This window comes from Artemia sp. Qi Xiang Cuo, chromosome 9 (genome assembly GCF_049724085.1).
Source record: "Artemia sp. Qi Xiang Cuo chromosome 9, ASM4972408v1, whole genome shotgun sequence".
In the NCBI taxonomy this organism is placed as follows: Eukaryota; Metazoa; Arthropoda; class Branchiopoda; order Anostraca; family Artemiidae; genus Artemia; species Artemia sp. Qi Xiang Cuo.
The window spans coordinates 38,922,599-38,947,704 of record NC_142802.1 but is presented as its reverse complement, the minus strand read 5'-3'; the positions used below and the strand labels follow the sequence as shown (position 1 = coordinate 38,947,704).

Genomic DNA, 25,106 nt, shown 5'->3' with positions numbered 1-25,106 from the left:
TGTTACCACTGGTATATAAACTAAAATATGTATGCGTACAATGAAGAGAGGTGGCGCAGTACACCATATTTTATAAACAAAATAGGTTTATATAATAGAATGATTCTTCCATCCTATAACAAAGGGAAGGATTTATCCTACGTACAGGAGAAAGTCAGAGAGATATGCTGTTTTTTTGGCGTAACAGCACTATACACAAAAGGGAATGTGCCCACTGACAAACTTTTAATCGAGAAATGCAAGTCAGATATACCATTATTCAACTTGGAGGATTTTAGTTGTGAGATATTTCCGAGTAAGATACATAACCCAGAGGAGGAGGTTCGATTTTTTAGTAAATGGGTACCAATAGATATTCCTTCTCGGAATATGTGTGTGAGATATCCTAAGAAGAAGAAGAAGAACAAACAAATCCCTGACAGATTGGAATCATACTGAGTGGATGACAAACACCGATGAATTTTTACAATAGTCATCACACTCATGAGTACCCAACGGTCTTTTTAAAGACCAACCAATTCTATAAACACTTCGTAACTATGGTAATATGAATCTTTTAGGTTCAATGTTTGAAGCTAGCTTCAGCTGAAGCTTAGGATAGTAGCGGACATCCTACTGTAGGGCTCATTTAATTTTCTTTCAACAAACTAGAGTTTACAGTCAAAAACCCTTATTAGCTCAGATTTTACCGAAATAGTTTTATTTTTCGAACCAAAAATGGATTTAAGTTTCATCTATGAACCAGAGAATTGTATTTTCCATAATTTTCTTGCAAAAAACTATAGTTTACGGTCAAAAAACCTTATTAGCTTAGATTTTACGGAAATAGTTTATTTTTTCGAACCAAAAATGGACTTAAGTTTCACATTTGAACCAGAGAATTGTATTTTCCATAATTTTCTTGCAAAAAACTAGAGTTTCGGAAAATATATAATAAAGCCTTAAAAAGTATTATATTGGAGGCTCAGGCGCCATGGGTGCGCCGGGTGCCCTTTGGGAGCCCAGAGAACCTTTGAGGACCGGGGGTTTCGTTGGGGGTCGGGGGGGGGGGATCGGAGTCCTTTGGGGTTGTGGTAATGGACTCACAACACTGTTCAAATGGAACTTGTGTATTATAACGACCACAGAGTAACTTCGCTAATACATGGGTTGGGGTGGGGGGAGCGGAGCCCTTTGGGGTTGTGGTAGGGGACCTCACAACACTGTTCAAATGGAAGTTGTGTATTATAACGACCACCGACCCCATGTAACTGAACCCCTGTATAACCGAAACCCCGTACAACTGAACCTCCGTGCTACTGAATCCTCGTGCAACTCGACCCCATTTAACTAATCCCCGTGTAACTGAATCCGCATGTAATTGAACTCTCGTGCAAGTCATCCCTCGTGCACCTCAACTCCCTCAAAACACTTTTCAGCCATTTCTTGTTAATTTTTTTATTTCTAAAGTATTTAAAATTGACAACACTGTGCAAATCATCACTTGTGTATTATACAGTACACATTCATTCCATCTCCTCCAAAACACTTTTCAGTCATTTTTTTTTAAATCGAGTACATTATAGCTTGGCATGTTTTTTTTAAAAAAACCGAACAATCAAGTTATTATATGCAGTAACCACCAAGTTTTCTTTAACCGTTTGACACACAAAAAATTAGTCTCATAATAGAAAACCTGTCTGCCAACCCACATAGGGTTTATTGTAATAGGTAAATGACCCTGGTAAGGCATATTACGCAATCACTGGCTGGACCTTTACCACTATTACAACTCACAAAGCTGTGTATAAATTGAAGTCTGTTCTGGAATCCAGACTCAACCCTTTTGAATGGAATGATAGAGCGCTTGAATGCTATTTAGACGGAGATAAAGCCACGTTTAGCAAAATGAAGGTCGTGAATATTGAGCAGATGAGACGGAAAAAGAAAACCGGACTTCTTCGGGCCGTAAATAGTCTCATCAATATTGAAATTCAAACTGTCAAAAGGGTACTGGTGAGTGTTGACATTGCTGGGGACACAGGCCTTTACTGTCTGAAGAATTTGCTTTCTAATGGACTTTGTACACCCTCTATATTCGAGAGAGGTGCCATTTCTATGAGGCTTGTGTCTCGGTCAGGAACAAAGTCAGATCTTCTGGGGTATCATAGGCAGCGCGCGAGCGCTGCCTAAGTAAAGAACGATGTGGGCACAATGTGTTGTTTTTTGGTTCTTTATACCCGGGCACTTCGTATCGAAGGAGTTGTCGTAGAAACTTCAAAAAGGGCTCATTCGATTGTAAATTTGAGTGGCTAGTACCGTTTTTACTATGCAAAATCGATTGGAGGACAACTAGCCCCCCCCCCCCACGCCCATAATTCCCCCAAACACATCCAATCAAAATTTTGAGATATCCATGTTGTTCAGCGTAATTGATTTCCAGATAGAAAATATGATTTTGAGGAGGACACTCCCCCACAACCCTCAGGGCAAGGGTTTTAAGTTATGCCCTGGGGGCATATAAGGTTTTTATAGAAGGCGTTGTCGTAGAGACTTCAAAACAAGCTCATTTGATAGGAAATTCAAAGGGCTAGTACCCTTTTTAATAGTCGAAAGTGATTGGAGGGCAACTAGCCCCCCCCACGGCCATCATTCCCCCAAATACTTCCAATTAAAATTTTGAGATAGCCATTTTGTTCAGCGTAGTTGATTTTTACCTAGAAAATATGTTTTGAGGAGGACAGTCCCCCAAAACTCTTGGGGCAAGTGTTTTAAGCTTGCGCTGGGGGTATATATGGTTTTTACTGAAGGCGTCTTCGTAGAGAATTCAAAAAAGGCTCATTCGATTGAAAATTCAAAGGGCTAGTGCCCGTTTTAATAGTCGAAATTTATTGGCGGGCAACTAGCCCCCCCCCCACGCTCATCATTCCCTAAGATACAGCCAATCAAAATTTTGAGATAGCCATTTTGTTCAGCGTAGTTGATTTCCAGATAGAAAATATTTTTTTGAGGAGGACACTCCCCTAAAAACCAGGTGGCAAGGGTTTTAAGTTATGCCTTGGGGGCATATAAGGTTTCTATAGAAGGCGTTGTCGTAGAAACTTCAAGAAAGGCTCATTCGATTGGAAATACAAAGGGCTAGTGCCCTTTTTGACAGTTGAAAGTGATTGGACGGTAACTAACCCCCCTCTCACGCCCACCTTTTCCCCAAACACATCCAATAAAAATTTTGAGATAGCCATTTTGTTCAACGGAGTTTAAGGTTCTGGAAATTAGGTCATCGACGTTGACAACCCCCTCACTGACATTTGGACAAGGACCGTCAGTTATACCCCTGAAGCATGTAAAGTTTTGCTAGATCGCGGTGTCGTGGAAAACTCAAAAAGAGCCTGATCGATTATATATTGAAAAAGCTTGTTTCCTGTTAAATAGTCAAAAATAATTGAAAGGCAACTAACACCCCTTCCACGCCCACCATTTCCCCAAACACATCCAATCAAAATTTTGAAATAGCCATTTTGTTCCACGCAGTTAAAGTTCAGGAAATTATACCTTTGAGCAGGACTCTCCCCTCACAATCCTAAGGGCAAAGGTTATAAGTTTTGCTCTGGGGGCATATAAGTTTCTTTGAAATCTTTGTTATAGAAATTTGAAAAAGGGCCCATTCAACTGGAAACGCAAAGGGCTAGTACTCTGCTTCATATTCAAAAGGCATTTGGGGGTAACTAGCCCCCCTCTCTCGCCCATCTTTTCCTCCAATACATCCAATCAAAATTTTTAGATAGCCGTTTTGTTCAATGTTGGGGATTTCCAGATCGAAATAATGTTTTTGAGGAGGGTATTCCACCAAAGGCCTTAGTGCAAGAGGTGCAAGTTATGGCCTGGGGGCATATAAGGTTTTTACTGGACATATCGTCGTAGAAACTTCAAAAAGGGCTCATTCTATTGGAAATTGAAATGGCTAGTGCCCATTTTTGATAGTTGAAATAGATTGGATGCCAACTTACACCCCTTCTATGCCCACCATTTCCCCAAACATATCAAATGAAAATTTTGAGATAGTATTTTTTTCCATGCAGTTTAAAGTTCAGGAAATTATACCTTTGAGCAGGACACTCCTCCCACAGTCTTCAGGGCAAGGGTTGTAAGTTATGCCCTGGGGGAATATAAGGTTTTTATTGAAATGTTTGTCGTAGAAACTAACTTGAAAAAGGGCTCATTCGATTGAAAATTCAAAGGGTCAGTGCCGTTTTCCAACTTTAACATTAATGTGGAGGAACCTAACCCACCTTTCAAATCCAGTAATCCCTTCAAATTCTTAGGTCAAATTTGTGAGTATACATTGTTATCAATATTGCTGGTCTATGTGGAAATGCTGACCTTAAAACGGACACCCTATCCCCCCACAACCCTCAGGGCAGGGGTTTTAAGTTATGCCCTAGGAGCATGTAGGTTTTTATTGAAATTGATGTTGTAAAAACATCCAATAGGGCTATTTCGATTGTAATTTGGAGGGGCGATTGATCTACGAATAGTTAAAATGTATTGTTGAGCTACTAATAACCGTCACACGCTCACCGGTTTCCCAAGCAATTGCTATCCAAGTATTGATTTATTCATTGAGTCCAACTTAGTCGAAATGTCTGGAAGGTACGGATTTCAGGAAGTTAACCCAATCAGAGCTTTCAGTACGAAAGGTCTAATTTAGGCCCTGGGGATATATAAGGTTTATATAGAAAGTTGTTGCAGAAATTTCAAAAGGGGCTCATTTGATTGGAAATTGAAATTGCCCTTTTTAATAGTCGAAAGTGAGTGGAGAGTAGTTAACCCCCCTCTCACACCCACCATTTTCCGAAACATGTTCAAACAAAGTTTAGAGATAGCCATTTTGTTCAACCTAGTTGAAAGTTCTGGAAATTATGTATTTAAGGATGACAAACTCCCCAGAATCCCCAGGGCAAAGGTTATAAGTTATGACCTGGAGGCATATAAGTTTTTTAATGATAGAGTTGTCGTAAAAACTTCAAAAGGGGCTCTTTCAACTGGAAATCGAGATAGTGGAAATTGATAGTGCTCTTTTTAATAGTTAAGTGATTGGACGGAAACTAACCCCTCTCTCACGCCCACCATTCCCCCAAAAACATGCAATCAAAATTTTCAGATAGCCATTTTGTTCAACATAGTAGAAAGTTCTGGAAATTAGGTCTTTGAGGATGACAACCCCCCCCCCAGCCCTCAGGGTGAGGGTTGTAAGTTATCCCCTGGGGCCATATAAGGTTTTTACTGAAAGCGTTGTCGTAGGAACTTCAAAAGGGCTCATTCGATTGGAAATTGAAAGGGCTAGTGCCCTTTTTAATAGTCGAAAGTGATTGGAAGGCTTGACATTTTTATGGTAAAGATCGATGTGGGTATAATGTATTATTTTATTGTTGTTTTTGTTGTTTAGACCAGGGCACTTTGTATCGAAGGAGTTGTCGTAGGAACTTCGAAAAGGGCTCATTCGATTGAAAATAGAAAGGGCTGATGCCCTTTTTAATATTCGAAAGTGACTGGAGGGAAACTAATCCCCCCTCCCACGCCCACCCTCCCATTTGACTTTTTTAAAAACTGAACGTTGTCATAAGATTAAATCAAAATGCACTTTGCTAATGCTAATTCCCAATAAGGCATCTCAGCAGTATCCCAAGAACGACTGAGGGTTTTATGTTCAAACTTTTAGGGCTGCTTCTGCTCTTAAGATTTAACCAAATAAAAATAGCGTAAGTGTATCCAAGCTATAAAAGAAAGTAAACAGATTTTTTTGCGAATGGTATCAAGTTTTCCATTTCAGGTCAACTAGACGAGGTATGAAATTAAATTAAACACTTCTATTTGTGTCCAGATTTTTAAGAGGGTGTATATTGTTAAAAATTGTTGAAATCTTTTCTCCAGCTTACAAATAGCAGGCAAAACTATAAATTTTTAAAAAAACGAAAAGATTTAAAGTATTATTTTCTTTTTCTCTGAAAAGACTATGTCAATATAAAACGAACAGAAATTAATTAAAAAAACCTCTCTCACAGAATAAGTTTGTCAAATGAAATTGGAGAAATCATATAAACAAAAAGTGAACCAAAATGAAATACAAATACTCTAACAATCGTGAAACTACCAAGAATAAGCATCGATAAATAAATGAAACTCAAAACGAGCAGAAATTAACATAAGTTGGGCTCAAAACCCTTATGCCTCCCCAAGGCCAGAACATAATTTGCACTTTACTGAAAAAAATATAAATGTTTTTACCTTTGTAACTTTAATAAATCAAATAATATTAAGATTTTGATTACTAAATATCAGTATATGTATATTAAGCTGACAATGCACATTCATTTGTATTTTTTTCAGTAAAGTGCAAGTTATGTTCTGGCCTTGGGAAGGCATAGGGGTTTTGAGCCCAACTTGTGTTAATTTCTTCTCGTTTTGGGTTTCATTTATTTATCGATGCTGATTTGTGGTAGTTTCACGCTTGGTCGATTATTTGATTTTATTTTTGCTCATTTTTTGTTTAATGGAGTTCTTTACTTTTCTTTGAAAAACTTATTTTGTGGAAAAAGTTTTTTTAATTAATTTGAAAACAAAAGCAGTTTGAATGAGTGGCCCGTTAACGTTGAGATTAGCAGTAAGTTGATCCTCTCAAGAGGCAAGACTTAATGTCGTATTTCAAAAGTCCCCTGCCAATTGAAGCGGCAATCATTTAGGGCTAGAGCAAACAAATACTTTCTACTCCTGTGTCTTTTAACGATGACATTAAAGAACTGCATGTCCTTGCAGATAGATGTGTTAGAATATATTGATATGGTGACGAAAAAAGCAATATTGCTTCAAGCAGGTTTAAATTACCTCTCTGGAGGCTTTTGAGACCGGATGAAAAGAGTAGTACTCACCGGAAGTAGATGTATTGATGCAGACTTTGAACATCATTGAGTTGTACCCGTAAAGAGGTGGATACTAGAGTTGTGTTGTGCATGTTTGTGTTTGAAGAGGATTATCGATATTGTATATGTCGATATGAATGACACAGACGTATTTGTCCTTTACTGTATCATTATAAGCTATTCCTTGGACTCTTGGAAATTGAGGGAAGCAGAAAGTTTTGTCCGATTCGATCAATACTCAGTGCCTCTTAGAAGAGTATAACAGTCTTTATTCGCCTCCATTCCGAACGGTCCTGCAAAAGCGTGACTGCTTCTTGGAGATCAGTACCGATAATCCGAGGCTTGAGTAACATTTCTTCTCCTTGCAATTATTTTCAGCAGGAGTGTCGCAAGCCCAACCGTCCCTAGGCCAAGGTTCTGATCAAGAAACCCTTGGGTGGGCTCCACCTGCACGCATGAGGTTGGGGCAGCCCTGTAGTGAGCGATTAGTTAGGGGGTTTAAGTCCCATATCCAGTGGCACGTGTTCCCCAAACAAACTTTCCATCCTTCCGGACGAGCTCCATTCACCACCAACATGTCATCACTTGGACATGAAACGATATTTATCTTCAAAGTAATGCACTTAAATTCTTGAGTTCATGTATTTACTAATGAGTATATAGAGGTATTTTTTCAGTTTCAGAGTATAACTATTTGTTACTCGCCAAATACTTGAATAATAGAACGATGTTTTTTTGACGAATGAAAGCAATAAAATTGCATAAATAAAACAAAAAAAAAACAATAAAGTTTCAAGGTCATCAGACTCATAATCGGTTACCATAGGCTGCGTGATTACTGTTGAAAGTTTATTACAAGTTTTGTCTATGGTTACGGATCACATAAATACGTTATTGATCGGTAAAAATGTACAATTTTCAAATGTAATGGATCTATCTTTCACTTACCTTACAGTAGCAATAAGGGCAAGTAAATCCAAAACACGGGGATAGAATATTGCAAATACTTTTCCAAAAAATCAAATATAAAACATTCGGTACTTGTATGAAGTACCCCCTATCTAATATTCTTCTAATATGTTCTTCTGACCTCAATCCTAATGAGATATACCTAAGTATGATAAAATATAATACTTTAGAAACAAATTTGGGCTATATATTTGCACATTAGGGGGGGGGGGTGAAGTATAGCGGGTCTTCATGCCTGATGTGTTAGGTACAATTATTCTGCATATTATGAATTAAGAATTGCTTTCTAACTTCACACTGTCCAAATACTTTACCCCCATCCACCCCCTAATGTGCAAATATATAGCTCAAATTATATATTTTCTATTTTTTCTGTCACTTCTCTTTGTCTCTTCTCACGCTAAGCCAAAAGAAACTAACAAAAAAAAAAAAAAAAAAAAAAAAAAAAAGTTCTGCTGTGCGTAAATGAATGAACAACTTGTGCGGTAGGGGATATGTCATACAAGTACCAAATATTAATTTATAATTAAAAAATCATAAACCCAAGGAAGAAGAAAAACAAACAGAGAAACCAGCTTGGTATCAAGTTCAGTATTATAGAACTCCGGTTTGCAGGTTACGTAGTCTTAAAGGAACTCTGACCCATGCGTAAGAGTTGTGTAGTAGTATAAGCAGCAGTGTCTATATGATTGGGTTTGAAGTCATTTGAACCCTCTAACGGTGCAGATAAGGTCCTAACTGTTAATCCCTACTAAATCTTTGTGATATCCAGTAGGCTCTTTTCAACTGAAACTAAGGAGCAGCTCTAAAACTTAAAATGAATAGAAACTATTCCGTATATGAGAGGGGCTGCCTCTTACTCAACCCTCGCTCGTGACGCTAAAGTTTTTTAGTGCTCTAAAAAGGTTTTTCTTCCAATTAAATGGCCCTTGTGTTTCAGGAGTTGTTCTTAATGAATTTGACGGCAAATTCCAACTTTAGCGTAAAGATCGAGGCTCGAAGAAGGGGCAGCCCTTTCATATACGGACTAATATCTGTTCGTTTTGAGTGTTAATGTTCCTCCTTACTATCAGTTGAAAAAACTTGTTTTTTATTTAATCTCTTATCTTTTTTTTCAAATTATCCCGGGAAATCCACCTGCCCTCTTTGTGAAAAATTTCCCCCGGAAAATCACTCCCTCGCAGAAACTCCTCCCGCGGAAGATTTCCTCATGGAAATTTCTCCTTTTTCTTATTTGATTTTTTTTTTTCATTTGTTGCCTGATCGTTTGTCAAATCATGCCGGGAGTTTCTCTCTCCCCTCCTTGAAGAATTTTTCTTTCCCGCACACCCCCTCCTCAACCATCGAAAGTTCCCTTCAAAATATTTCCGTATATTTCCCAATAACATAAATATTGGGCAAAATCGATAACTTAAAGCCCTTCCGCTCCCCTCCCTCCGCGGAAAATCCCCCGTTCCGGAGACCCCCCACCCGCCAAATCTCTGTTTCCAAATAAAAAATACTTTATGTAAACAATGGGCAAATTGCATAGCCTACATCCTTTCCCCTAGGGGCTCTGGGGGTCATTTCATCCCTAGAGACATATTAATTGGACCTTTCAACTATGCTGAATCAAATGGCTATCTCAAAATTTTGACCAGATGTCATTACAATAAAAAGTGGTGTGGGAGGGGGGCTATTTGTCATCCAATGTTTTGATCACTCAAAAAGAACTGTAAAGCTTATAATTTCTGTTCAAATGAGCCCTCTCCCAATCTTTGACCATTTGTTCGATGCAATTACCCCTGAAAAATACGCATCCATCATCTTTATTTTAGCAAAAAATGCAAAAATTCCACGTTTTTTTTAGAGAGAATAGTTTAATCCTCTGCAATAGAGTTCTCTTATATGCTGAATCTGATGTTGCGATCTTAATTAGGATCGCTTGACTCTTTGGATGTGTCCTACCCCTCATTTTTCTGAAAATCAGACAAATTTTTTTAGGCTCTTAGCTTTTGATGGGTAATATCAAACTTAATGAATTATATATATTTGGAATCAGCATAAAAACCAATTTTTTTTATGCCTAAGTTGTTATCGAAATTACATCTTTTGGAGTTTCGGTTACTATTAGGCCGAGTTGTTCCTTATTTACAATTTGTTATCACGCACTGTTTGCTCAGAAGGCAACAACATTGGCATTTCCTGACAGGGGTCGGATCGAGCATCTTCACTGGAGAGCGTAGTTTTACCTGTTCGCCAGCCTGCATATTAATTAGACTGATGAAGAGATGTTTACCGTCGCTCCCCGGCTCCGATCCCTTTTACAGATGCCAGATCAGGTCACATACCATAAAGATATACATTGCAGCAAGTATGAACCACTCTTCAAAGTTGCTGAGTGACGCAGACGACAATGTCTTTCTGATCGGACTCAAACCGTTAAAAGGCGCAATAGAAGTTCTAGTTTCTAATCCCTACCAAATATAGTTGAGATTTAATGAGCCCTTGTTTAGATATGGAATGCAAGAATGCACCTCTTCACTTCCAGAGGTCCGTTTACGCACAGAAACTTGTTTGTTGCTCCTTTGAAAACTCTGTTCTCTTTGGTACCCTTTATCCAGCACTTAGACAAGGATTAATTTCGGGGTGTCAAATTCCAAAAACAAAAACAGTATTGGGAAATTGTATGGTATATAAAGGATATTATGTGAAGGATTTTGGGGAGTAGGACCCTGGATTAAAGTTTTTCTTCCCTCTGCAAATATGTCCGTCTTATATCATTTTTGAACAATAATAATTATTTGTATAAAGCCTTTGTAGTCATTACAAGCGCAAAAAATTCATAGTTTCTTTTTTGCAGCAATTCCTGACAATTCTCCGCCTAAATTAACTTTGGAATTTCGTGTTTTCTTGGTAAGTTCTGCAACAAATGAACATTCCCAAGAATCAAGAACTCTGTGGTTTTGGTTTAAAGATGGTCTTTTCCACACTGAAGAAGCTTGCAGTGCTCAAGAATTTTTCAAGGATCTAGTGTCACCTGTTGATTTTCCTAGAGGTAAACAGAATCATTGATCTTAGTGTCTGTAAAGCTTGAATGTAGTGGAGCTACAGACATTACTTGGAAACTAGAAAACAACATTTAAAAGGGAAACGTATAGGCTTGGTGATGAAAGTTCTTGGATAACTTGATGTTTTTACTAGAAACTGGAGAGGTTGGCACATTCAAGTCAATTCACCCATTTGTGTTCAAAATTTTTGCTAAAACATTTTTGTCTCCAATCTAATAAAATGTTTTGCGATATGAGCCTCCATGGGACTTAAGAATCTATGCGTATTGTAGTAGCTAGATATAGGGACGGATCTAGACCTTGTAGTGCCCGGAGGAAGAATGATAATTGGTGCCCCCGGTCAACAAACACATTATAGAATTATGGTTATTCTACTTCCTTAAAGGATGTATTTATTTATTGTATATTTATTTAATTGCTTTACTCTCATTAATGTATCTCTTTATGTATATCCTATATGTACAATAAGGTTCAAGAAAAACTCCTAGATTCAGTGTGACAGTGTTTTATTGGTGACAGAGTACACATATAATTTAGATTATGCACAATCAATCCTATCCTGTGGATAAATTTAAAAAAAACATTTTCCACAAAATATATTTTTCAAAGAAAAGTAAAGAACTTCACTAAACCAAAAATGAGCAGAAATAAAATCTAATAATCTTCCAAGCGTAAAACTACCACAAATCACCATTAATAAATAAATGAAACCCAAAACAAACTGAAATTATAATAAATAACCGAGTCAAACTCGAAACGCGCAGAAATTAACATGAGTAGGGCATACAACCCCCATCCCTTCTCAAGATCGTACATAATGTGTACTTTACTGAAAACTTTTTTTTTAGTGTTTTAACTTTTTTAACTTTAATTTATCGAAAGCTATTAAGACTTTAATGAATTTATTGGAAATAATGCATTTTTTTCAGTAAAGTGCAAATTATGTTCTGGTCTTGAGAAAGCATGGGTGTTGTCAGCCCTACTCATGATAATTGCTGCTTGTTTTGAGCTCGACTCGGTTATTTATTGTAATTTCTGTTCGCTTTGGAATTCATTTATTTACTGATGGTGATTTGTGGTAGTTTTACGCTTGGTAGACTATTCGATTTGAGTTCTGCTCATTTTTGGTTTACTAGACTTCTTTAATTTTCTTTGAAAACCTTATTTTTGTGGAAGTAGTTTTTCAAATTAATTTCTCTTCATTTTTTATTGACATGGTATTTTTCATGGAAAAAGAAAATATTATTTTATGTAGTTTCATATTTGTCTATAAGAATCCATAGCTTAGCTTGCTATTTGTATGTTGGAGAAACGTTTTCAACAATTTTTAACAACATAAACCATTCTGAAAATCTTCACACAAATAATATTGTTTAATTTAGTTTTATGCCTAATTAGTTGACCTGAAAAATAAAACTTAATAACATTATTAAAAAATTCTACCTATTTTATCTCTTTGACAACCTGGATAGGCTTACACTCTTTTGATCTAGTTAAATTGTCAACTAAATACCCCCAGTCATTCTTGGACTATTGCTGAGATGTGTTGTTGACAACCAGCATACCCACCGTATCTTGATTTAGCTTTAAAGCAATATTTAGTTTTAAAGCATAATGGACAAATTGAATAACTGTGGGGGGTTGACATGCCCAATATCCCTGGAGACATAGTTACTGGACTGTTCAACTATACTGATGAAAATGGTTGTCTCAAAATTTTTATTGGAAGTGTTTGGAAAATTATGGGCTAAGGAGGAGAGCTGTTTGCCCTCTAATCACTTTTGACTCTTAAAGACGGCACTAGAACCTTAAATTTCCAATGGAATTAGCTCCTTTAAAATTTTCGATGATAGAGTAGCACTGCCTATGATATTGCTTATATGCCCTTTTTGAAAACTTGCATGCATATAGTCTTTTTGTTCAATTGAAACTCCTCCTAAACGTTCCCTAAAAGTTTCACTTAATATCCTTAGCTTCATTAGTTTCAGTAGCTGTAAAGTAGTATTAAAAGTATATACATAGTGTCTTCTGGCTAGTCCAAAATCCGCCACAACTTACCCTGGAAGGTTTAATTTAATAATGTATACCGCTCCTGAGATATTGTTTTGTCGCCCTTTTGACAATCTACATGCTCATAGTTCGTTTTGATCTAGTTTTTACATCAGTCTAAATACTCCTTGAAAGCTTCAACTTAATGATTAAGCTTCAAATTAAAGCTTAATACCATCAACCGTTGCTGAAACATTGCGGACACGTCCTCTTAACAACCTGTGTGGGCATAGTGTGTTTCGATTTATTTCAATATAGTTTCAATATTGTCTGAAATTTTTCGCCCTGATACCCTTAGCTCTAGTAGCAGTAGTAGTTGCAGTAGAATTAATAGTAGTAGCATTATGTTTAGTAGTAGTAGTAGTAGCAGCAGTAGTAATAATGGTAGTAGTAGTATGAGTAGAAGCAGTAGCATTAGGATGCAAAAGTTGTCTTCTGGTTAGTTCAACATCCCTCACAACATTCCCTGTAAGTTTCAACTTCACGCACAAAACTGTTCCTAAGCTATTGCTGATATACCCTTTCCACAACCTACATACAGACGGATGCTGTGATTCAATTCACCTTCCCCCTAACAATTCCCTGAAAGTTTTGTCTTCATACTCTTAGTCCTAGTTGTAATAGTAGTCACAGTAGTAGTACTAGTAGTAGTATTAATAGTAATAGCACTAGCACTAGTAGCAGCAGTAGTATTAAAATATTTCCTTTTGGTCTCCCGATTTTCCAATCAAATTAGCCCATCCGAAGTTTTTACGACCACCCATTCCATAAAAATCTTAAATGGACCAGGGGCATAACTTACAACCCTTGTTCCTGGGTTTTGGGGGGCTTTGTCAACCCTTGAGACTTTCTTATATGTTCTTTGGACTATATTTAAATGGCTATGTCACAATTTTAGTCAGATGCATTTGGGGAAAAGAGGGATTTCAGGGGGGGGTTAGTTGCCCTCTTTCACTTTTGACTCTTAAAAGGGATTTAGAACTTTCAATTTCCATTCAAATGAGCCTCCTATAAAGTTTATATGATCACCCCTTCCATAAAAACCTTACATGCCCCTGGGGCATAACTTACAACCCTTGCCTTCAGACTCTGGGGGTTTATTTCAACCCCGAAAGACTTATCATATGATCTTTGGACTATTTTGAATAAAATGGCTATCTCTCAATTTCTATTGGATTTATTTGGAGAAAATAGGACGTGGGAGGGGGGCTAGTTGCCCTCCGACCAGTTTTGACTCTTAAAAAAGGCTCTGGAACTTCTGATTCCCGATCGAATGAGCCCCCTCAGAAGTTTATGTGACCACCCCTTCCATCAATTCCTTACATGATAATAATGGGCAACTAGTATAACTTTTAGCCATTGCCCTGAGGGCTGTGGGGGGATGTCATCTTCAAAGACATAATTAGTGAAACTTTCAACTATGTTGAACAAAATGGTTATCTCAAAATTTTATTGAATGTGTTTGAGGAAATGAAGGGCTTGGGGAGGGGGCTGGCTGCCCTCTAATGACTTTTAACTCTTAAAAAGGGCACTAGAAGTTTCAATTTTCCAATCAAATGAGCCCTTTTGGAGTTTCTACGACAATTCCTTCTATACTAAGGGCCCTGGTGTGAAACCCAAAGACGAATAAATAATAGATTATGCCAACATTGTTCTTTACTTAGGCAGCGCTATTGCGCCGCCTATGATAGCATACACATAAAGTTAATTTTAATTTCTTTTTGAAATATGGTTGGTTACGCTAGATAGATCAATTACCCAATATGTCACTAGTTTCATATCCAGTCTAATCACCAAAACTAAAAAGCTTTTTAAATCTTAACTTGAAGAAGTCAGCACAAGGGTTTGTTGGAATAGCACCCTTAGAAGTCTTTTTCAGACAGATATGTAGTACTAAGCTGTTCGTCAATCACACTTGCCAATGCGTTTCCTCCTTTAGGCTATCATAGGGTTCGCGTTTTATGATTAATTCTTATTTTTAAGGCATTTTGTCTTTTCCACTTTTTCACTTTATAGCATTTATTAAACCAGTCATGAAAATGAATGGCGAGTAAGGCATGACGTTAGTTAGTAGAAAGTAGAAATCGAAACTCTAAAAAGCAAAATATGATTTAAATTTGAAAACAAAACAAAAAAACGTTGGGAAAGAAGGACGATAAAATGTACCAACGAAGGAGATTAAAAATGTAGCATCGAGTTCAACATGTCCTAGAACTATATATCATAACTTTCAAGCCGATCTATGCAAAACCAAAATTTGGCTTTTTCTCTGAGGGGGATGATTGTGGATTCGGTTTTACTTCCTTTTTATTTTTTGCTTTGCCCTGATTTTCAAGATAGCATTTTTTCCTGATTACGGACGAAATGGGAAAGAGCGAGATATTTGAGATTGTCGATCGCCTTAAAACTATCAAGTAGCTATTTAAATTGCTTTTCCGTTTCAGAGATCATACTACCACGCGGCGACGCATTTGTCCCATAACATGTTTACAGGGGCTTAGCTCTAGAATTTTTATTGCGGGGGGGGATAGGGGTCTCCATCCGGAGAGTCAAGGGGCATAGGTTATATAACATTTTTTTCTCTCCAAATTTTCGGGAGGCAACTGCCCTCCCTTCCCCTCCTCCCCCCCCCCCCGAAACGACGCCACTGTATGATTACATGCCATTATCGGGTATTGTAAAACTTGTAAAGCAGCAATACTAATAGTTAAAGAGTATTTTCGTTTGAACATCAGCTACTGAGGTGGCGAGAGATATATGAACTTTTCGTGTGGGAAGGAATGTCCGAAACCTTAAAAAGAATAATTTAGGCCCAAATTACAAAATCTCCGTAAGAGATCCTTCTGATCCACATCTAGGCGGGAGGTATCCGTGAACCATTAGAAGAATTAATTTGGACTAAACGGGCATTATGCATGTTGATATAATGATATATCCCCCTTGCTGCAGAAATATTTTGGGTGTGACAGTAGTTTGGGTCCTGCACGTTTTGATATTGCTCATGACACGCTGTCTTAACTTCAATACTCGATAGAGATGGGGGCTTAGGAGGTTCGCAGTCCCCTCTTGTATAGCATGATTTATAATCGTGTAAGCTTTTAAGTTCACACAGGACACGCTGTGTTAATTATAACTTTGCTGAATTAAAGTTTAAACTTCGTACAAGCATTGGTCTGCAATCCCTTTTCTTTTTATAGATTATGTTGGATTTATCAAGAAGATCATGAAATTGATGCAAACTAAATATCCTCAGATTCAGAAAGTTGAAGTGGAACTCCGACACCTGGAACCGGTTGAGCGTAGTTCTTTTATAGTTCGTAAGTTACAACGGTTGCATTCTTTCTCTCTATTTTTTTCTCTCGGTACATTAAGCGCACTTATATATTATCATTAGGATTGGACTCACAAAATTAAGTCGAGCCTCGGGCCACAAAGGCTCCTTGCGTCCATATCTCCTCAATATATATATATATATATATATATATATATATATATATATATATATATATATATATATATATATATATATATATATATATATATATACTATATATATATATATATATATAGTAATTGTAGTAGGGTACTAAAAGCTGCTCGACTAATGGTTCCCTTTCTGGCGAGGTATTTTGAAATAGGTCTTACGTTACTCTTTTTTTCTCTTTGTTGAAGAGCCTTTCTTGGTAGTGTAAAGGTCTCAACCACTGTTTACCCCTTTCTCTCAAACCTCACCCAACAACTTCATACTGGCTTGGACAGGCAACACTCGTCCATCAAAAGAGAGGAAAGAGTTGCCCATCACTCGCCAGCCATCAGCGGCAAGTGATCCTCAGAAGTGGTACTAGCAAGCAAACCTTTCTTCCACCTCCGATTGCTCCTCGAGGGTTCTTTTTTTACGCCACGACTGGTGCTTTATATGTCCGCGGGATTGACCTCATGGACATGATCTTGGCAGCTGTTACTGACTTCAATCTTCCCATCTTGGTAGAGTATTCTCTCTCGCTCCTCCTGTCTCCCTCTGTCTCTGGGGGATTCACTGACTGAGGATGGTCTACAGAATCTCTTCACGGGAAATTTAAAATCATGGCCAAACAATAAACTTATTGGTGGAGTAGGGGTGTAATTGTACATTCAATCCATACAGCTCCATTCCTTTGGACCTCTTTCCCCTATATCTAGATATAAAATTTATAAGAGTTAGTACTACTACTACTAACAGGTCACTACAGCACCAAGCCGCTTAAGGCCAACACAGCTGTGCCCGCATCTCCTCCATCCTAATCTATTCAAAGCTTCCCTCTTTATACCCTCCAAGAAGTTCAAATTCCCTTTAAATCTTGTCTTACGAGCTCTTCCGACCCTATTCAGGGCCAATCTCCTTTTCATTTCTCCCTAGATGGATGGCCGAAAATGAGTATCTTTGGCAATCTTTCATCCTTCATCCGCAAAACGTGTCCTAACCACCTGAACCTTTCTCTCATTTTAGCCCTAGAAAGCGGGATAGAACCACATTTTTTTTGTGCAGCTTACTGTTGAAATATGTTCAGTGAGGCAGGTATCCAATGCAGTCCACAGACAATTTCTCTGGAAAACATCTGACAAATCCTTATCCGTCTTCAGAAGTGCCCATGCTTCAAAACCATTCTTCTAATTCTTTTGAACTTTTCTTCTAAGTTATTCTTGTAAACTTTTTTCAACTGTGAAAAACTCCCTGGGCCTTGACTATTCTAATTTTAACATCTTCACGGCATCCACAATCTTTACTTATAATACTACCCAGGCAGGTGAAGCTATCCACTTGATCGATCTTCTCGTTCTCCAACATCACCTCTTCACCTTCATATATTTAGTATTAAATTTCAGTTCTATTCCAGTACCCTGAAATCTCAAAACTTTCGAAAAATCTTTCATTTTTATCTAGGACACTCAAATCATCAGCATAATCTAAGTGTCGGAGATTTTTACTTTACCGTTTGATCCAATGCTCTCCCATAGCCTTTGCCGTGTTGTCCCATAGCCTTTGCCGTGTAAAATGACATCATTTTTATACCATCCTAAAAAGGGCTTATGTCAGGTTTGCCTCTCACTCACTCGGACTATCTGTCTTGGCTTTTTCTACAATTAAATTATGGCTTGATGTCCGCAACTACTCGTTTTAATTAAAATACTTGATCGGCCGAACGCTTGTCCATAATCTATAAAACTGAGGACTAAAGGGGAATGATGACTTAGTTCTCACTTATTAATCTAAGAGTGAAAATTTGGTCGATGCATCCTTTTCCCCTTCCTCTGCCCTTCCTGAAATTACGCTATTCTTCTCTTAAAAATCTATCTACCATTCCTAAGTCTAAAAAGTGTCATCATACTATCTAGTTTACTTCCTACGGAAACCATCCTTATGCCTCTATAATTACTGCACTCACTTTTATCACCTTTCTTATAAAGGGGTTTATTTAAAGTTTTACTAAAATCGCTTGGTACATCCCCTTTTTCAAAGAATTATTTGAAAAAAACTACGTTTTCTAAAGAGTTAAAGAGGCTGAGTCACAAGTTCGAACCTTAAAACGTACAGGGATTAGGAGGTGCAGTTGGGGGGCTGCCACCTCCCAAACCCCCGTTTCCGTATATTAAAGGGGCTGTGCCCTCCTCAACACCTCGCTCTTTAAGCTAAAGTTTGACTTTCTCACAACTCTTTTTTTTTAACAATAAAAACTTTAGCGTAGAGCGAGGCGTTGAGGAGGGCAGAGCCCCTTTAATATACGGAAGCGGAGGTTTGGGGGCGGCAGCCCCCCAACTGCACCTCCTAATCCTTGTACGTTTTAAGGTTCGAACTTGTGACTCAGCCTCTTTAACTCTTTAGAAAACGTAGTTTTTTTCAAATAATTTCTGAACGTTTTTGTACAGTTTATAACCTATTATTGCTTGACTAACTGTTAGCTGATCTTTTGAGGAGTTAAAGATGAGGGGCTGCCGCCTCCCAAACCCCCCGCTTTTGAAGATTCTTTTGTTAAGGCTTTTAATTCCTGAATACTCAAATCAAATGCACAGTAAGATTTTTATCAGCTGCCCCAGGCTCCATGTTATCAAAGCAGTGGAGAATTACCTGTAACCTGAAGGCCGACTGTGATATTCTTCTGGAGATGCCTGTTGAGCCGAAGGATTTAATAGATTGGATTTAAAAAGAAACTGAGTTTCTTTTTTAAACTTTAAATTCAATATATAGAAAATTTCTCTGACGGAGAATCGAACTCGGATCTTCCACCTGACAGTCAGGAATAGCGACAACTTTACCACAGAGACATTACATTATTTTTGATCTGTGCGATGTATTTTTGACGCAAGCAAATCCCCGCAAAACTTGATATTTTTTTTTTGGAAAACAGGGAAGGAGTGATCAGATTGAGCTGAAACTTTAAGGATTAGCTCCCAGGCCCCAGGAAAGCCCATTCTTTTGTTTTCAGCCCGATCAGACAACGTTAAAGGGGGGCTGTGGTGAGAAAATTTAACATGGGCTCTTATAGGAAAACGAGGTTTTTCGTAAATGTAAATTCGGGGGATAATTTTTTCGGTCTGGAAATGTCAAAAGGCCCTAACAGGTCAAATTCCGCTTCGAATGAGTCCTCATTCACCCGGATCCGTTGCCAACTGTGGCCTGTAGGCGTGGCTGATAAAAAAAAGAAAAATGAACTTTAAGTGGCTATATTTGGTTTTCGGAAAACAAGGAAGGAGTAATAGGATTAAGCTGAAATTTCGAGAATAAGCTCCTGAGCCCTAGGAAAGCTTAACCTCTAAATTTTAGCCCGATTGAACAACGCTAAAGGGGGGTTGTGGTCTGAGGGTTGAAACTTCCGGCCCACTTTTACCCATGAAGATAAAGTCGGAGGGTGGTGAAATTTTGCACGTTTCCTAGTTGGAGCTTGGGCTACAAAATGCGATCATCGCTGTCTCTCTGCGACCGCTAGGACTCGTTTAACATTGTGGTGGGTCGCCTCTTTATAGAGGCACAAGTGTGCCTCCTTGATGGCATTCATAATCTTTAGTAATTTATCTCCAACTTCACAGCCACCAGATTTCAAAAACTCATTTACTACAATATCAGCATCTGGGGCCTTATGATTTTTTAATCCTTTTAATACTGTCTCTAATTGTTCCTCACAAATTAAATCTTCCTTCACTTCCAGATCGTCACACACTTTTTCATCCTTTTCTATATCATTTTCTATGACTTTGTCACAGTTTAGTACAATCTCAAAATGTTCTGCCCATTTCTCTTTAACTCTTTCCTTATCATTAATTGAAGCCCCGTTCTTATTGTTAACGGGGCCAAATCCAGATTGGCTATTTCCTCTCAATTTTTTTAAATACCAACACAATAATTTACTATTATGCTGTATGGCTGCATCTTCCAGATCTTTAGAAGTCTTATCAATTGGCTTCCACTTCGGATCTCTGTAATTCATATTTTAATTTATTCTATACTTTTCTTATATTCTTCTTATTCTCCTATGATCTATTGCTCAAATACGTCTTGTAAAAACCCCTCCTAATTTTACCAAACTTAAAACTGATAGTAATTGTCTAATATTAGGATGACGGTGCTCTTTTTCTCCATCCAGTCAAGAACAATACTAGTTCATTTAAAAAATGAACAACAACTCCTGATATCCGATACTGAGCCTATTTAAATTGTATAATGAGACTTTTCTTAATATAGAAATGAGCTTAGAGAGGCTATATAATATAGTTGTAATATTGCTAAGTAATATGGCTAAGTAATATTGGCTAAGTAATATTGAACTCGTAATGCACTAAGAGACTTTTTGGACCAAGATTCTTCGAAGCTCAAAAATAAAACAGAGTTCACCCGCTTGAAACTCAATCATGAAAAAAACGGAGTTATCTAATGTTTTTCTTCTTCGTTTCCTAATTGCCGTTCGTTTGTTCGTGATGAACAGATTTTGCGTGTCTTATCCAGCCAATATACCTGTCATACATCCATGCAATAGCTATTGGAATATGTCAAACATTTTTTTAATGGGGTGGGAAAATCACCGAAGCATAATTAGATGTATAAACTACGTAATTAAACTGACCAGTTTCCTACGCCATATCTTTGGCTTATTAAAGAGTTTTATATACCATCTATTATTGTTTGCATATTTTTTTTTACCTGGTATTGTATTTAACAGTTTTTTAGCCTGCTAGTTGCAAACCTGACGCTAACGACAGACATTATTCCAAAGCTGAAATATGTTAAGTTCATATTTCACAAATTGCGTCACATTTCTATTAGAGCGAATATCTAATTTTGCTACTGACGGATCTGTAGCCAATTTTATCAAACAGGTGATCAAATTTGAAATACTTTGGTCAATTATTCTGTACATATCACACATTATATATACACATTATATACATATTTATATATATATATATATATTTATATATATATATATATATGTATATATATATATATATGTATATATAAATATATATAAATATATATAAATATATATATATATATATATATATATATATATATATATATATGTGTGTGTGTGTGTGTGTGTGTGTGTGTGTGTGTGTGTGTGTGTGTGTGTGTGTGTGTGTGTGTGTGTGTGTGTGTGTGTGTGTGTGTGTGTGTGTGTGTGTGTGTGTGTGTGTGTGTGTGTGTGTGTGTGTGTGTGTGTGTGTGTGTGTGTGTGTGTGTGTGTGTGTGTGTGTGTGTGTGTGTGTGTGTGTGTGTGTGTGTGTGTGTGTGTGTGTGTGTGTGTGTGTGTGTGTGTGTGTGTGTGTGTGTGTGTGTGTGTGTGTGTGTGTGTGTGTGTGTGTGTGTGTGTGTGTGTGTGTGTGTGTGTGTGTGTGTGTGTGTGTGTGTGTGTGTGTGTGTGTGTGTGTGTGTGTGTGTGTGTGTGTGTGTGTGTGTGTGTGTGTGTGTGTGTGTGTGTGTGTGTGTGTGTGTGTGTGTGTGTGTGTGTGTGTGTGTGTGTGTGTGTGTGTGTGTGTGTGTGTGTGTGTGTGTGTGTGTGTGTGTGTGTGTGTGTGTGTGTGTGTGTGTGTGTGTGTGTGTGTGTGTGTGTGTGTGTGTGTGTGTGTGTGTGTGTGTGTGTGTGTGTGTGTGTGTGTGTGTGTGTGTGTGTGTGTGTGTGTGTGTGTGTGTGTGTGTGTGTGTGTGTGTGTGTGTGTGTGTGTGTGTGTGTGTGTGTGTGTGTGTGTGTGTGTGTATGTGTGTGTGTGTGTATGTGTCTGTGTGTGTGTATGTGTATATGTGTGTGTGTGTGTGTGTCTGTGTGTGTTTGTATGGGGGTGTCTGTGTGTTTGTCTGTGTGTGTGTGTGTGTGTGTGTTTGTGTCGGTGTGTGTGTTTGTGTGTGTCTGGGGGTCTTTTTGTGTGTGTGTTTTTGTCTTGGTTTGTTTTTTGGTGTGATTTGTTGTGGGTGTTTGTTTTTTTGATTTTTTGTGTCTGTTGTTCTCTGTGTGTGTCTGTATGTGTGTTTGTTTCTCTGTGTGTGTCGTTTTGTGTATGTGAGTGTCTGAGAGTGTCGGTGTCTGTCTGTGTGTGTCTGTGTGTGTATGTGTGTTTATTTGTGTGTCTGTGTGTGTCTGTGTGTGTATGTGGGTGTATGTGTGTGTCTGTCTGTGTATTTGAGAGTATTTGTGTGTCTGTGTGTGTATGTGTGTGAATGTGTGTGTCTGTGGTTGTCTGTGTGTGTATGTGTGTATCTTTGTGTGTCTGCGTTTGTCTTTTTGTGTGTGTCTGTTTCTGTCTCTTTGTGTCTGTTTCTGTATGTGGGGGGCTGGATGTGTATGTGTGTGTCTGGGTGGGTCTGTGTGTTTCTGTGTTTTTCAGAGTGTGTATGAGGTTGTATGTGTGTGTATGTGTGTGTATGTGGTGGTATTTGGGTGTATCTGTTTGTATTTGTGTCTAGGTTTGTGTATATGTGTATGTGTTTGTGTATGTGTGTGTGTGTGTGTGTGTGTGTGTGTGTCTGTGTGTCTGTCTGTGTGTCTCTCTCTGTGTGTCTGTGTTTGTGTGTCTGTCTGTCTATGTGTATGTCTGTCTGTGTTTTTTGCTGTCTATTTCTGTGTCTGGGTCTTATTGTGTATCTACGTGTGTATCTGTGTCTTTATATGTGTCTTAGTGTCTCTCTGTGTGTGTGTGTGTGTGTCTGTCTCTGTGTCTGTCTGTCTGTGTGTCTGTCTGTCTGTGTGTCTGTCTGTCTGTGTGTCTGTCTGTCTGTGTGTCTGTGTGTCTGTGTGTCTGTCTGTGTGTGTGTGTGTGTGTCTGTGTGTTTTTGTGTGTGTGTTTATGTATGTATGTATATATACGCACTTTATATATATTTAAATTTACAGTGAAAAGTGTTTTTTTGTACCATGAACTTTAAAAAAGTAAAATTCAAGGGGAAAAAAAAAATAAAGCATTCCTCAAGATAAATAATCTTTGAGACAATAAATCTAGTTTTACTATGTGAAAAGAAGGTTATTTTTGTCACTCGTTGTTCTTTTTAGTTCCATTTCATTCAAAAATGTTGATTTTGGTAAAGCATAAATGACACTTATACTTAAGATGTGTTTGAGGGTTGATGGTTGATAGCAGCCTAACTCTTATTTGTGGAAATTTATTATGATTTTGAAGTTCCTCTTTTGTATAAATTTTAATTGCTCTTCACTTTAGATTTCATTTATTTGTTCGTAATAATTTGTATGCATTTTAAGTTTGATTTATTACACGAATTTCTTTCTTCTCATTTTCGGTAATAGTATCGCTGTTATTTTTTTATTTTATTTTTTATATTTTGACTTTAATTGTAGAAAAAGATCATTACAGTTTTATTTAGGTCACTGCAGTTTGGAAATGGTAACTAGAAGTTTAATTTAAACTGAGATTTATGCCAACCCCTCGAAAATGAACACTTATTATTGATTGGTCCGTATCTATATGTCATTTGGCTCTTAAGATACTAAGATTCTTTTTTTTAATGTATTATTTTCTGTTATCTTGCTTGTGGAAATAGCTCTGAAGTAAGATCCTTTTCGCTTTGTTTTGAAACCGCAAAAAGAAAAAAAAATTGAAAGCAGTTGTGTAGTTGTCCCCCCTACATATGCAGGCCATAGAGCCTTTTGTGGGGCCAGAAGTATAAATTATACTTTTTGTATATTTTGACAATAAATTGATTGATTGATTGCTGAAATAGCTAGTCATCAATAACAATCGAAAAATCCCGAAATTCATTTTTCAGCCTTCTTGTTTTCCTTTAAAATTGAAGCATTAGAACATAATGACTTTTGAACATTCGCTACCTATTTTTTTATTTCTCTCCAAGGCCATATTTAGGGGGGTTGGGGGGTTTGAATCCCCCCTCCCCGAAATGTCTGTCTGACTCGTAAAAACGTAACAAAACTAGACATAAACAATTTCTGTATGCATTTTTTGAAGTTTTTTTTTTTGTGTAACCCCCTCCCCCCCACCAAAAAAAAAAAATTGAGTAAAACCCCCTCTGAAGAAAAATCCTGGGTAGGGCCTTGTTGGTCTCTTAGAAAAAAAATGTAACGGGATCAGGCATGTAAATAACAATTCGAAACCATCAAAAATATATAAAAACACATGGGATAAAAGGGAAGTTTGAAACATCGCAAAAACCTTGTGTTTTAAGCGGACTGGATCCAGAGTCCTCCTTCTCTCCCCTCGCCTATGATCTTTCTAGTACAGAATCAAATTTATCTCTGGGCTCAGGAATTGTTTAATGAATATTGCTAATCAACATAAAGCTGACTGGAAACAATGTAACGCATGAACGTTTTATTCAGTTTTGAAAAACAGAACCGTATCTTAAATACTGACAAGCCGAAATATTTTTTGTGTGTTTTCTTATTTTGCCTGTAAATTGGTCTTATTAAATTTAAATGTAATTTAGTTTAAATATTCAAAGTGCAACATTTTTCTCTATTATGGATGATCAGTAGATATCCTGTTACAGGTAGGCCTTTTGTACTACATTAATAAACCGTATTTTTGTTTTGCCTTTTTATTTTCGTCTTCAAATATTGGTATCAACGACAGGATGGTAAAAAATCTATAAAAAGGCTTGCAAAAAAATCTATTTCATTTCCACTATAACTTACAAGGTGGTTCCTCTAAA

General features: G+C 37.5%; 1 protein-coding gene across 3 annotated transcripts in view; it reads left to right on the top strand.

The window, feature by feature from the left end:
• LOC148948633 (uncharacterized) overlaps positions 1-25,106 on the top strand; it is a 124,406-nt gene that overhangs the window by 59,302 nt on the left and 39,998 nt on the right. For all 3 annotated transcript variants that reach the window (XM_089094533.1, XM_089094531.1, XM_089094530.1), the window contains exons 4-5: positions 10,708-10,902; positions 16,162-16,281. In XM_089094533.1, coding sequence (XP_088950659.1) covers positions 10,708-10,902; positions 16,162-16,281 — 315 coding nt within the window. The remainder of the gene's footprint in view (positions 1-10,707; positions 10,903-16,161; positions 16,282-25,106) is intronic.